The sequence below is a fragment of the Oncorhynchus nerka genome, linkage group LG12 (assembly GCF_034236695.1).
Source record: "Oncorhynchus nerka isolate Pitt River linkage group LG12, Oner_Uvic_2.0, whole genome shotgun sequence".
NCBI lineage: Eukaryota > Metazoa > Chordata > Actinopteri > Salmoniformes > Salmonidae > Oncorhynchus > Oncorhynchus nerka.
The window spans coordinates 89,056,069-89,068,309 of NC_088407.1; the positions used below are offsets into that span (position 1 = coordinate 89,056,069).

General features: G+C 51.7%; 1 protein-coding gene across 1 annotated transcript in view; it reads right to left on the minus strand.

The window, feature by feature from the left end:
- The window catches only part of LOC115126842 (papilin-like), a 112,633-nt gene that overhangs the window by 48,677 nt on the left and 51,715 nt on the right, over positions 1 to 12,241 (minus strand). The window contains exon 3 of the mRNA XM_065025037.1: positions 9,142 to 9,245. Coding sequence (XP_064881109.1) covers positions 9,142 to 9,245 — 104 coding nt within the window. The remainder of the gene's footprint in view (positions 1 to 9,141; positions 9,246 to 12,241) is intronic.

Genomic DNA, 12,241 nt, shown 5'->3' on the forward strand with positions numbered 1-12,241 from the left:
GTGGGGGGAGGCAGGTAGCACGGAGGCTGGACTGTGTGTACCAGCTGGGGGGAGGCAGGTAGCACGGAGGCTGGACTGGGTGTACCAGTTGGGGGAGGCAGGTAGCTGGCTAATTGACTGTCTGGCTGGCTAACTGACTGTCTGGCTGGCTGGCTGGCTAACTGACTGTCTGACGTGTAACGGGGTAGAGCAGCATTTGGGCGTGTTAGACTAACAGGGAGAGCGTTAATGATTCAACAGGCAGAGAGTATGGTAGCCATGGGTGCTAGGGCGTGGATGGAGATAAAGGTACAATATACTTTTCCCTGTACAGTGATACAAAGCATGTGCCAAATCACAGACTTCTATATCCATGTCCCTTCAACTGACAGTAAATTAAATGGATTTGACTCCGCTGTCAAGGCATTTGTCTAATTTCTGCTCCAAAATGTGAACTGAAAATACCCAATGACATCAGTGTAGCTGTGCTTCAGCACGTTTAGGAAGCCATTTCTGTTTGAATAAATTCCTCCTAACTGAGATCTAAGCAGACTCGGCCTTCAGCCCAGTGCCCTCAGACCCAGCCTTCAGCCCAGTGCCCGCAGACACAGCCTTCAGCCCAGTGCCCTCAGACCCAGCCTTCAGCCCAGTGCCCTCAGACCCAGCCTTCAGCCCAGTGCCCTCAGACCCAGCCTTCAGCCCAGTGCCCTCAGACCCAGCCTTCAGCCCAGTGCCCTCAGACCCAGCCTTCAGCCCAGTGCCCGCAGACCCAGCCTTCAGCCCAGTGCCCTCAGACCCAGCCTTCAGCCCAGTGCCCTCAGACCCAGCCTTCAGCCCAGTGCCCTCAGACCCAGCCTTCAGCCCAGTGCCCTCAGACCCAGCCTTCAGCCCAGTGCCCTCAGACCCAGCCTTCAGCCCAGTGCCCGCAGACACAGCCTTCAGCCCAGTGCCCTCAGACCCAGCCTTCAGCCCAGTGCCCTCAGACCCAGCCTTCAGCCCAGTGCCCTCAGACCCAGCCTTCAGCCCAGTGCCCGCAGACACAGCCTTCAGCCCAGTGCCCGCAGACACAGCCTTCAGCCCAGTGCCCGCAGACACAGCCTTCAGCCCAGTGCCCGCAGACACAGCCTTCAGCCCAGTGCCCTCAGACCCAGCCTTCAGCCCAGTGCCCTCAGACCCAGCCTTCAGCCCAGTGCCCTCAGACCCAGCCTTCAGCCCAGTGCCCGCAGACACAGCCTTCAGCCCAGTGCCCGCAGACACAGCCTTCAGCCCAGTGCCCTCAGACCCAGCCTTCAGCCCAGTGCCCGCAGACACAGCCTTCAGCCCAGTGCCCGCAGACCCAGCCTTCAGCCCAGTGCCCTCAGACCCAGCCTTCAGCCCAGTGCCCAGTGCCCGCAGACACAGCCTTCAGCCCAGTGCCCTCAGACCCAGCCTTCAGCCCAGTGCCCTCAGACCCAGCCTTCAGCCCAGTGCCCGCAGACACAGCCTTCAGCCCAGTGCCCGCAGACACAGCCTTCAGCCCAGAGCCCTCAGACACAGCCTTCAGCCCAGAGCCCTCAGACCCAGCCTTCAGCCTAGTGCCCGCAGACACAGCCTTCAGCCCATCGGCCCAGTGCCCGCAGACACAGCCTTCAGCCCATCGACCCAGTGCCCTCAGACCCAGCCTTCAGCCCAGTGCCCGCAGACACAGCCTTCAGCCCAGTGCCCTCAGACCCAGCCTTCAGCCCAGTGCCCTCAGACCCAGCCTTCAGCCCAGTGCCCTCAGACACAGCCTTCAGCCCAGTGCCCTCAGACCCAGCCTTCAGCCCAGTGCCCGCAGACACAGCCTTCAGCCCATCGGCCCAGTGCCCACCGACCCAGCCTTCAGCCCAGTGCCCACCGACCCAGCCTTCAGCCCAGTGCCCACAGACCCAGCCTTCGGCCCAGTGCCCGCAGACACAGCCTTCAGCCCATCGGCCCAGTGCCCACCGACCCAGCCTTCAGCCCAGTGCCCACAGACCCAGCCTTCAGCCCAGTGCCCACAGACCCAGCCCTGGAAAAACACTTTCAGCTTTGAGCCTGTTCCTTTACCATACCAACCTCAAGCTGCCATCACTAAATCGTACTGAAAAAGTTGCTGCTGACTAACGTTTGTGGCGATTTGCGATAGCAGCATAAATATCTGATTTGTCTGTGTCTGCCGGGCAGTATAGATCACTGCTGGGAAAGGGGGATGAACTATGAAGAACAAAGTCAAAGACACTCATATACAACCAAACTCCTTAGGAAGGATTTGGGGTGTAGTGACCCCCAGGGGTATGACATGTCATGTAAGACTCCTTGAGTCTCTACCTCCTCATCCAGTCAGAACGATCATCCGGCTGTACATGGGGAGACATGTACTTTACTTTCCTCTCTTCATAATATTATCAGGTGCAAGAGGGAACAAGCAGGCTGGATTCCAACTATATGATTTATGGACAAAGCGCTTAGCTTAGCTCTAGCCCTCCCCTCTCCTCTCTCCATTGCTCCTCTCTCTCTCCTGCATAATCAACCTCCAGCACAACAAGCCACAAATATTAGATTCCTTTCAACACACGCACAAGAACACACACTCAACCACCGCTAGCTAAATCTGTCAAGAACACACACTAAACCACTGCTAGTAAAACCTGTCAAGAAGGAAAGACGCTGTATAATTGGTTCCCAACAGTAATAAGTTCCCTTTTCATCTTCTGTTGGCTTCGCAGCACGCTGAGGGTGTAGAAGGCAACACCCAACTTTAAAGATAGAGATCCTATTCAACGTTAACCTGCCACGCCCTACAATCAAATATGACACAGACAGAGATGGTCGCCTTGCTTCGCGTTCTTAGGAAACTATGCAGTATTTTTTTTTTTTTTAAATTATGTATTATTTCTTACACTGTTACCCCAGTAAATCTTAAGTCTTATTACACACAGCCGGGAAGAACTATTGGATATAAGAGTGTCAACTGACCAACATTACGGTCAGGAATACGACTTTCCCAAAGCGGATCCTCTGTTCGGACCACCACCCAGAACAAAGGTTCTAATCCCAGTAGCCGACCCAAAACAACGGCGCCGCAGAAGGGGCAGAGGGAGTGGCCTCCTGGTCAGGCTCCGTAGACGTGCACATCGCTCCCAAGTATACTACTTGCCAATGTCTCTTGAGAACAAGGTAGACGAAATTAGAGCCAAGGGTTGCCTTCCAGAGAGACATCAGAGATTGTAACATTCTCTGTTTCACGGAAACATGGTTCTCTCTGGATATGTTGTCGGAATCGGTTCAGCCACAGGGCTTCTCCATTCAGTAGATCTAGCTGGTATGTCATATAATAGAGACAGTAGATCTAGCTGGTCTGTCATGTTAAGATAGAGACAGTAGATCTAGCTGGTCTGTCATGTTAAGATAGAGACAGTAGATCTGGCTGGTCTGTCATGTTAAGATAGAGACAGTAGATCTAGCTGGTCTGTCATAATAAAATAGAGACATAGAGAAAAGTAGATCCAACTGGTCTGTCATAATATAATAGTGACAGTAGATCTAGCTGGTCTGTCATAATATAATTGAGACAGTAGATCTAGCTGGTCTGTCATAATATAATTGAGACAGTAGATCTAGCTGGTCTGTCATAATATAATAGAGACCGTAGATCTAGCTGGTCTGTCATAATATAATAGAGACAGTAGATCTAGCTGGTCTGTCATAATATAATAGAGACCGTAGATCTAGCTGGTCTGTCATAATAAAATAGAGACATAGAGAAAAGTAGATCTAGCTGGTCTGTCATAATATAATAGAGACAGTAGATCAGGCTGGTCTGTCATAATATAATAGAGACAGTAGATCTAGCTGGTCTGTCATAATAAAATAGAGACATAGAGAAAAGTAGATCTAGCTGGTCTGTCATAATATAATAGAGACAGTAGATCTAGCTGGTCTGTCATATTATAATAGAGACAGTAGAATTAGCTGGTCTGTCATGTTAAGATAGAGATAGTAGATCTAGCTGGTCTGTCATGTTAAGATAGAGACAGTAGATCTAGCTGGTCTGTCATAATATAATAGAGACAGAGAAAAGTAGATCTAACTGGTCTGTCATATTATAATAGAGATCGTAGATCTAGCTGGTCTGTCATAATATAAAAGAGACATAGAGACAGTAGATCTAGCTGGTCTGTCATACTGTAATAGAGACAGTAGATCTAGCTGATCTGTCATAATGTAATAGAGACAGTAGATCTAGCTGGTCTGTCATAATGGCGCTGACAGAGATAAACACCTCACTGGGAAGAGGAAGGGTAGGGGTGTATGCTTAATGATTAATAACTCATGGTGTAATCATAACAACATACAGGAACTCAAGTCCTTCTGCTCACCCAACCTAGAATTGGACAGAGAGACACAGGGGTAGCCTAGAGTGGACAGAGAGACACAGGGGTAGCCTAAGAGAGGACAGAGAGACACAGGGGTAGCCTAAGAGAGGACAGAGAGACACAGGGGTAGCCTAGAGTGGACAGAGAGACACAGGGGTAGCCTAAGAGAGGACAGAGAGACACAGGGGTAGCCTAGAGTGGACAGAGAAACACAGGGGTAGCCTAGAGTGGACAGAGAGACACAGGGGTAGCCTAGAGAGGACAGAGAAACACAGGGGTAGCCTAGAGTGGACAGAGAGACACAGGGGGAGCCTAGAGTGGACAGAGAGACACATGGATAGCCTAGAGAGGACAGAGAACCACAGGGGTAGCCTAGAGTGGACAGAGAACCACAGGGGTTGCCTATAGTGGACAGAGAGAGAAACACAGGGGTAGCCTAGAGTGGACAGAGAGACACAGGGGTAGCCTAGAGTGGACACAGAGACACAGGGGTAGCCTAGAGAGGACAGAGAAACACAGGGGTAGCCTAGAGTCGAAAGAGAAACACAGGGGTAGCCTAGAGAGGACAGAGAAACACAGGGGTAGCCTAGAGTGGACAGAGAGACACAGGGGTAGCCTAGAGTGGACAGTGAGAGAAACACATGGGTAGCCTAGAGAGGACAGAGAGACACAGGGGTAGCCTAGAGTGGACAGAGAGAGAAACACATGGGTAGCCTAGAGTGGACAGAGAAACACAGGGGTAGCCTAGAGTGGACAGAGAGACAAAGGGGTAGCCTAGAGTGAACAGAGAGACACAGGGGTAGCCTAGAGAGGACAGAGAGATACAGGGGTAACCTAGAGTGGACAGAGAGACACAGGGGTAGCCTAGAGAGGACAGAGGGACACAGGGGTAGCCTAGAGTGGACAGACGGACACAGGGGTAGCCTAGAGAGGACAGAGAAACACAGGGGTAGCCTAGAGTGAACAGAGAAACACAGGGGTAGCCTAGAGAGGACAGAGAGACACAGGGGTAGCCTAGAGAGGACAGCGAAACACAGGGGTAAACTAGAGTGGACAGAGAGACACAGGGGTAGCCTAGAGAGGACAGAGAAACGCAGGGGTAGCCTAGAGAGGACAGAGAGAGAAACACAGGGGTAGCCTAGAGTGGACAGAGAGAGAAACACAGGGGTAGCCTAGAGTGGACAGAGAGACACAGGGGTAGCCTAGAGAGGACAGAGAGACACAGGGGTAGCCTAGATTGGACAGAGAGACACAGGGGTAGCCTAGAGAGGACAGAGAGACACAGGGGTAGCCTAGAGTGGACAGAGAGAAACAGGGGTAGCCTAGAGAGGACAGAGAGACACAGGGGTAGCCTAGAGAGGACAGAGAGACACAGGGGTAGCCTAGACTGGACAGAGAGACACAGGGGTAGCCTAGAGAGGACAGAGAGAAACAGGGGTAGCCTAGAGTGGACAGAGAGACACAGGGGTAGCCTAGAGAGGGCAGAGAGACACATTGGTAGCCTAGAGTGGACAGAGAGACACAGGGGTAGCCTAGAGTGGACAGAGAAACACAGGGGTAGCCTAGAGAGGACAGAGAGACACAGGGGTAGCCTAGAGTGGACAGAGAGACACAGGGGTAGCCTAGAGAGGACAGAGAGACACAGGGGTAGCCTAGAGTGGACAGAGAGACACAGGGGTAGCCTAGAGTGGACAGAGAGACACAGGGGTAGCCTAGAGTGGACAGAGAGACACAGGGGTAGCCTAGAGTGGACAGAGACACAGGGGTAGCCTAGAGAGGACAGAGAGACACAGGGGCAGCCTAGAGAGGACAGAGAGACACAGGGGTAGCCTAGAGAGGACAGAGGGACACAGGGGTAGCCTAGAGTGGACAGAGACACAGGGGTAGCCTAGAGTGGACAGAGAAACACAGGGGTAGCCTAGAGAGGACAGAGAGACACAGGGGTAGCCTAGAGAGGACAGAGAGACACAGGGGTAGCCTAGAGAGGACAGAGAGACACAGGGGTAGCCTAGAGAGGACAGAGAGACACAGGGGTAGCCTAGAGAGGACAGAGAAACACAGGGGTAGCCTTAGAGAGGACAGAGAGACACAGGGGTAGCGTAGAGTGGACAGAGAGACACAGGGGGCAGCCTAGAGTGGACAGAGAGACAAAGGGGGCAGCCTAGAGAGGACAGAGAGACACAGGGGAAGCCTAGAGTGGACAGAGAGACACAGGGGTAGCCTAGAGTGGACAGAGAGACACAGGGGTAGCCTAGAGTGGACAGAGAGACACAGGGGTAGCCTAGAGTCGAAAGAGAAACACAGGGGTAGCCTAGAGAGGACAGAGAAACACAGGGGTAGCCTAGAGTGGACAGAGAGACACAGGGGTAGCCTAGAGTGGACAGTGAGAGAAACACATGGGTAGCCTAGAGAGGACAGAGAGACACAGGGGTAGCCTAGAGTGGACAGAGAGAGAAACACATGGGTAGCCTAGAGTGGACAGAGAAACACAGGGGTAGCCTAGAGTGGACAGAGAGACAAAGGGGTAGCCTAGAGTGAACAGAGAGACACAGGGGTAGCCTAGAGAGGACAGAGAGATACAGGGGTAGCCTAGAGTGGACAGAGAGACACAGGGGTAGCCTAGAGAGGACAGAGAGACACAGGGGTAGCCTAGAGAGGACAGAGAAACACAGGGGTAGCCTAGAGAGGACAGAGAAACACAGGGGTAGCCTAGAGAGGACAGAGAAACACAGGGGTAGCCTAGAGTGGACAGAGAGAGATACACAGGGGTAGCCTAGAGTGGACAGAGAGACACAGGGGTAGCCTAGAGAGGACAGAGGGACACAGGGGTAGCCTAGAGTGGACAGACGGACACAGGGGTAGCCTAGAGAGGACAGAGAAACACGGGGTAGCCTAGAGTGAACAGAGAAACACAGGGGTAGCCTAGAGAGGACAGAGAGACACAGGGGTAGCCTAGAGAGGACAGCGAAACACAGGGGTAAACTAGAGTGGACAGAGAGACACAGGGGTAGCCTAGAGAGGACAGAGAAACGCAGGGGTAGCCTAGAGAGGACAGAGAGAGAAACACAGGGGTAGCCTAGAGTGGACAGAGAGACACAGGGGTAGCCTAGAGTGGACAGAGAGACACAGGGGTAGCCTAGAGAGGACAGAGAGACACAGGGGTAGCCTAGAGAGGACAGAGAGAGAAACACAGGGGTAGCCTAGAGTGAACAGAGAGAGAAACACAGGGGCAGCCTAGAGTGGACAGAGAGAGACACAGGGGTAGCCTAGAGAGGACAGAGAGACACAGGGGTAGCCTAGATTGGACAGAGAGACACAGGGGTAGCCTAGAGAGGACAGAGAGACACAGGGGTAGCCTAGAGTGGACAGAGAGACACAGGGGTAGCCTAGAGAGGACAGAGAGACACAGGGGTAGCCTAGAGAGGACAGAGAGACACAGGGGTAGCCTAGACTGGACAGAGAGACACAGGGGTAGCCTAGAGAGGACAGAGAGAAACAGGGGTAGCCTAGAGTGGACAGAGAGACACAGGGGTAGCCTAGAGAGGGCAGAGAGACACATTGGTAGCCTAGAGTGGACAGAGAGACACAGGGGTAGCCTAGAGTGGACAGATAAACACAGGGGTAGCCTAGAGAGGACAGAGAGACACAGGGGTAGCCTAGAGTGGACAGAGAGACACAGGGGTAGCCTAGAGAGGACAGAGAGACACAGGGGTAGCCTAGAGTGGACAGAGAGACACAGGGGTAGCCTAGAGTGGACAGAGAGACACAGGGGTAGCCTAGAGTGGACAGAGAGACACAGGGGTAGCCTAGAGTGGACAGAGACACAGGGGTAGCCTAGAGAGGACAGAGAGACACAGGGGCAGCCTAGAGAGGACAGAGAGACACAGGGGTAGCCTAGAGAGGACAGAGGGACACAGGGGTAGCCTAGAGTGGACAGAGAGACACAGGGGTAGCCTAGAGTGGACAGAGAAACACAGGGGTAGCCTAGAGAGGACAGAGAGACACAGGGGTAGCCTAGAGAGGACAGAGAGACACAGGGGTAGCCTAGAGAGGACAGAGAGACACAGGGGTAGCCTAGAGAGGACAGAGAAACACAGGGGTAGCCTTAGAGAGGACAGAGAGACACAGGGGTAGCGTAGAGTGGACAGAGAGACACAGGGGGCAGCCTAGAGTGGACAGAGAGACAAAGGGGGCAGCCTAGAGAGGACAGAGAGACACAGGGGAAGCCTAGAGTGGACAGAGAGACACAGGGGTAGCCTAGAGAGGACAGAGAGACACAGGGGTAGCCTAGAGTGGACAGAGAGACACAGGGGTAGCCTAGAGAGGACAGAGAGAGAAACACAGGGGTAGCCTAGAGTGGACAGTGAGAGAAACATAGGGGTAGCCTAGAGAGGACAGAGAGAGAAACACAGGAGTAGCCTAGAGTGGACAGAGAAACACAGGGGTAGCCTAGAGTGGACAGAGAGACACAGGGGCAGCCTAGAGTGGACAGAGAGACACAGGGGTAGCCTAGAGAGGACAGAGAGACACAGGGGTAGCCTAGAGTGGACAGAGAAACACAGGGGTAGCCTAGAGAGGACATAGAGACACCGGGGTAGCCTAGAGAGGACAGAGAGACACAGGGGTAGCCTAGAGGTGACAGAGAGACACAGGGGTAGCCTAGAGTGGACAGAGAAACACAGGGGTAGCCTAGAGAGGACAGAGAGAGAAACACAGGGGTAGCCTAGAGAGGACAGAGAAACAGGAAATAAAGAAACAACAACAAATAACAACAACACTCTCTTACCTCTGGCTGACACATCTCCTGGTTCTCATGGTAACCCCACTCCCACAGCTCCGACTACATTCTCCATAGGGACTCCATTCCTCCCAGTAGTCCCCATTGGGCAGCTGGACATACACAACAACACATTATGGTCTATGTCCCAAATGGCAGCCTATTCACTATTGAGTGCACTACAACCAGGGCCCACAGGGCTTTATAGGAACACGATACTTTAGACCAGGACCCACAGGGCTTTAAAGGAATATGATACTTTAGACCAGGGCCTACACTACTATCCTGTCACCACTATCCTAACATCTACCTCATGACTATCCTGTCATCTACCTAACCAGGGACAACAGGGCTTTAAAGGAACACGATACTTTAGACCAGGGCCCACAGGGCTTTATAGGAACACGATACTTTAGACCAGGGCCTACACTACTATCCTGTGATCTACCTCACCACTATCCAGTCATCTACCTCACCACTATCCAGTCATCTACCTCACCACTATCCAGTCATCTACCTCACCACTATCCTGTCATCAACCTCACCACTATCCTGTCATCTACCTCACCACTATCCTGTCATCTACCTCACCGCTATCCTGTCATCTACCTCACCGCTATGCTGTCATCTACCTCACCGCTATCCTGTGATCTACCTCACCACTATCCTGTCATCTACCTCACCACTATCCTGTCATCTACCTCACCACTATCCTATCATCTATCTCACCACTATCCTGTCATCTACCTCACCACTATCCAGTCATCTACCTCACCACTATCTTGTCATCTACCTCACCCCGGTCCTGTCATCTACCTCACCACTATCCTGTCATCTATCTCATCACTATCCTGTCATCTACCTCACTACTATCCTGTCATCTACCTCACCACTATCCTGTCACCACTATCCTGTCACCACTATCCTGTCACCACTATCCTGTCATCTACCTCACCACTATCCTGTCATCTACCTCACCACTATCCTGTCATCTACCTCACTACTATCCTGTCATCTACCTCACCACTATCTTGTCATCTACCTCACTACTATCCTGTCATCTACCTCACCACTATCCTGTCATCTACCTCACCACTATCCTGTCATCTACCTCACCCCTATCCTGTCATCTACCTCACCACTATCCTGTCACCACTATCCTGTCATCTACCTCACCACTATCCAGTCATCTACCTCACCACTATCTTGTCATCTACCTCACTACTATCCTGTCATCTACCTCACTACTATCCTGTCACCACTATCCTGTCATCTACCTCACCACTATCTTGTCATCTACCTCACTACTATCCTGTCATCTACCTCACTACTATCCTGTCACCACTATCCTGTCATCTACCTCACCACTATCCTGTCATCTACCTCACTACTATCCTGTCATCTACCTCACCACTATCCTGTCATCTACCTCACCTCACCACTATCTTGTCATCCACCTATCATCTACCTCACTACTATCCAGTCATCTACCTCACCACTATCCTGTCATCTACCTCACCACTATCCTGTCACCAATTTCCTGTCATCTACCTCACCCCTATCCAGTCATCTACCTCACCCCTATCCAGTCATCTACCTCACCACTATCTTGTCATCTACCTCACTACTATCCTGTCATCTACCTCACCACTATCTTGTCATCTACCTCACTACTATCCTGTCATCTACCTCACTACTATCCTGTCACCACTATCCTGTCATCTACCTCACCACTATCCTGTCACCACTATCCTGTAATCTACCTCACCACTATCCTGTCACCACTATCCTGTCATCTACCTCACCTCTATCTTGTCATCTACCTCACTACTATCCAGTCATCTACCTCACCACTATCCTGTCATCTACCATACTACTATCCTGTCATCTACCTCACTACTATCCTGTCATCTACCTCACCACTATCCAGTCATCTACCTCACTACTATCCAGTCATCTACCTCACTACTATCCTGTCATCTACCTCACTACTATCCTGTCATCTACCTCACCACTATCCTGTCATCTACCTCACTACTATCCTGTCATCTACCTCACCACTATCCTGTCATCTACCTCACCACTATCCTGTCATCTACCTCACCACTATCCTGTCATCTACCTCACCACTATCCTGTCATCTACCTCACCACTATCCTGTCACCACTATCCTGTCATCCACCTCACCACTATCCTGTCACCACTATCCTGTCATCTACCTCACCTCTATCTTGTCATCTACCTCACTACTATCCAGTCATCTACCTCACCACTATCCTGTCATCTACCTCACCACTATCGTGTCATCTACCTCACCACTATCCTGTCATCTACCTCACTACTATCCTGTCATCTACCTCACCACTATCCAGTCATCTACCTCACCACTATCCAGTCATCTACCTCACCACTATCCAGTCATCTACCTCACCACTATCCAGTCACTACTATCCTATCATCTACCTCACCAATACCCTGTCACCACTATCCTGTCATCTACCTCACCCCGGTCCTGTCATCTACCTCACCCCGGTCCTGTCATCTACCTCACCACTATCCTGTCACCACTATCCTGTCATCTACCTCACCACTATCCTGTCACCACTATCCTGTCATCTACCTCACCACTATCCTGTCATCTACCTCACCACTATCCTGTCACCACTATCCTGTCATCTACCTCACCACTATCCTGTCATCTACCTCACCACTATCCTGTCATCTACCTCACCACTGTCCTGTCATCTACCTCACCACTATCCTGCCATCTACCTCACCACTATCCAGTCATCTACCTCACCACTATCCAGTCATCTACCTCACCACTATCCTGTCATCTACCTCACCACTATCCTGTCATCTACCTCACCACTATCCTGTCACCACTATCCTGTCATCTACCTCACTACTATCCTGTCATCTACCTCACCACTATCTTGTCACCACTATCCTGTCATCTACCTCACCACTATCCTGTCACCACTATCCTGTCATCTACCTCACCACTATCCTGTCATCTACCTCACCACTATCCTGTCACCACTATCCTGTCATCTACCTCACCACTATCCTGTCATCTACCTCACCACTATCCTGTCACCACTATCCT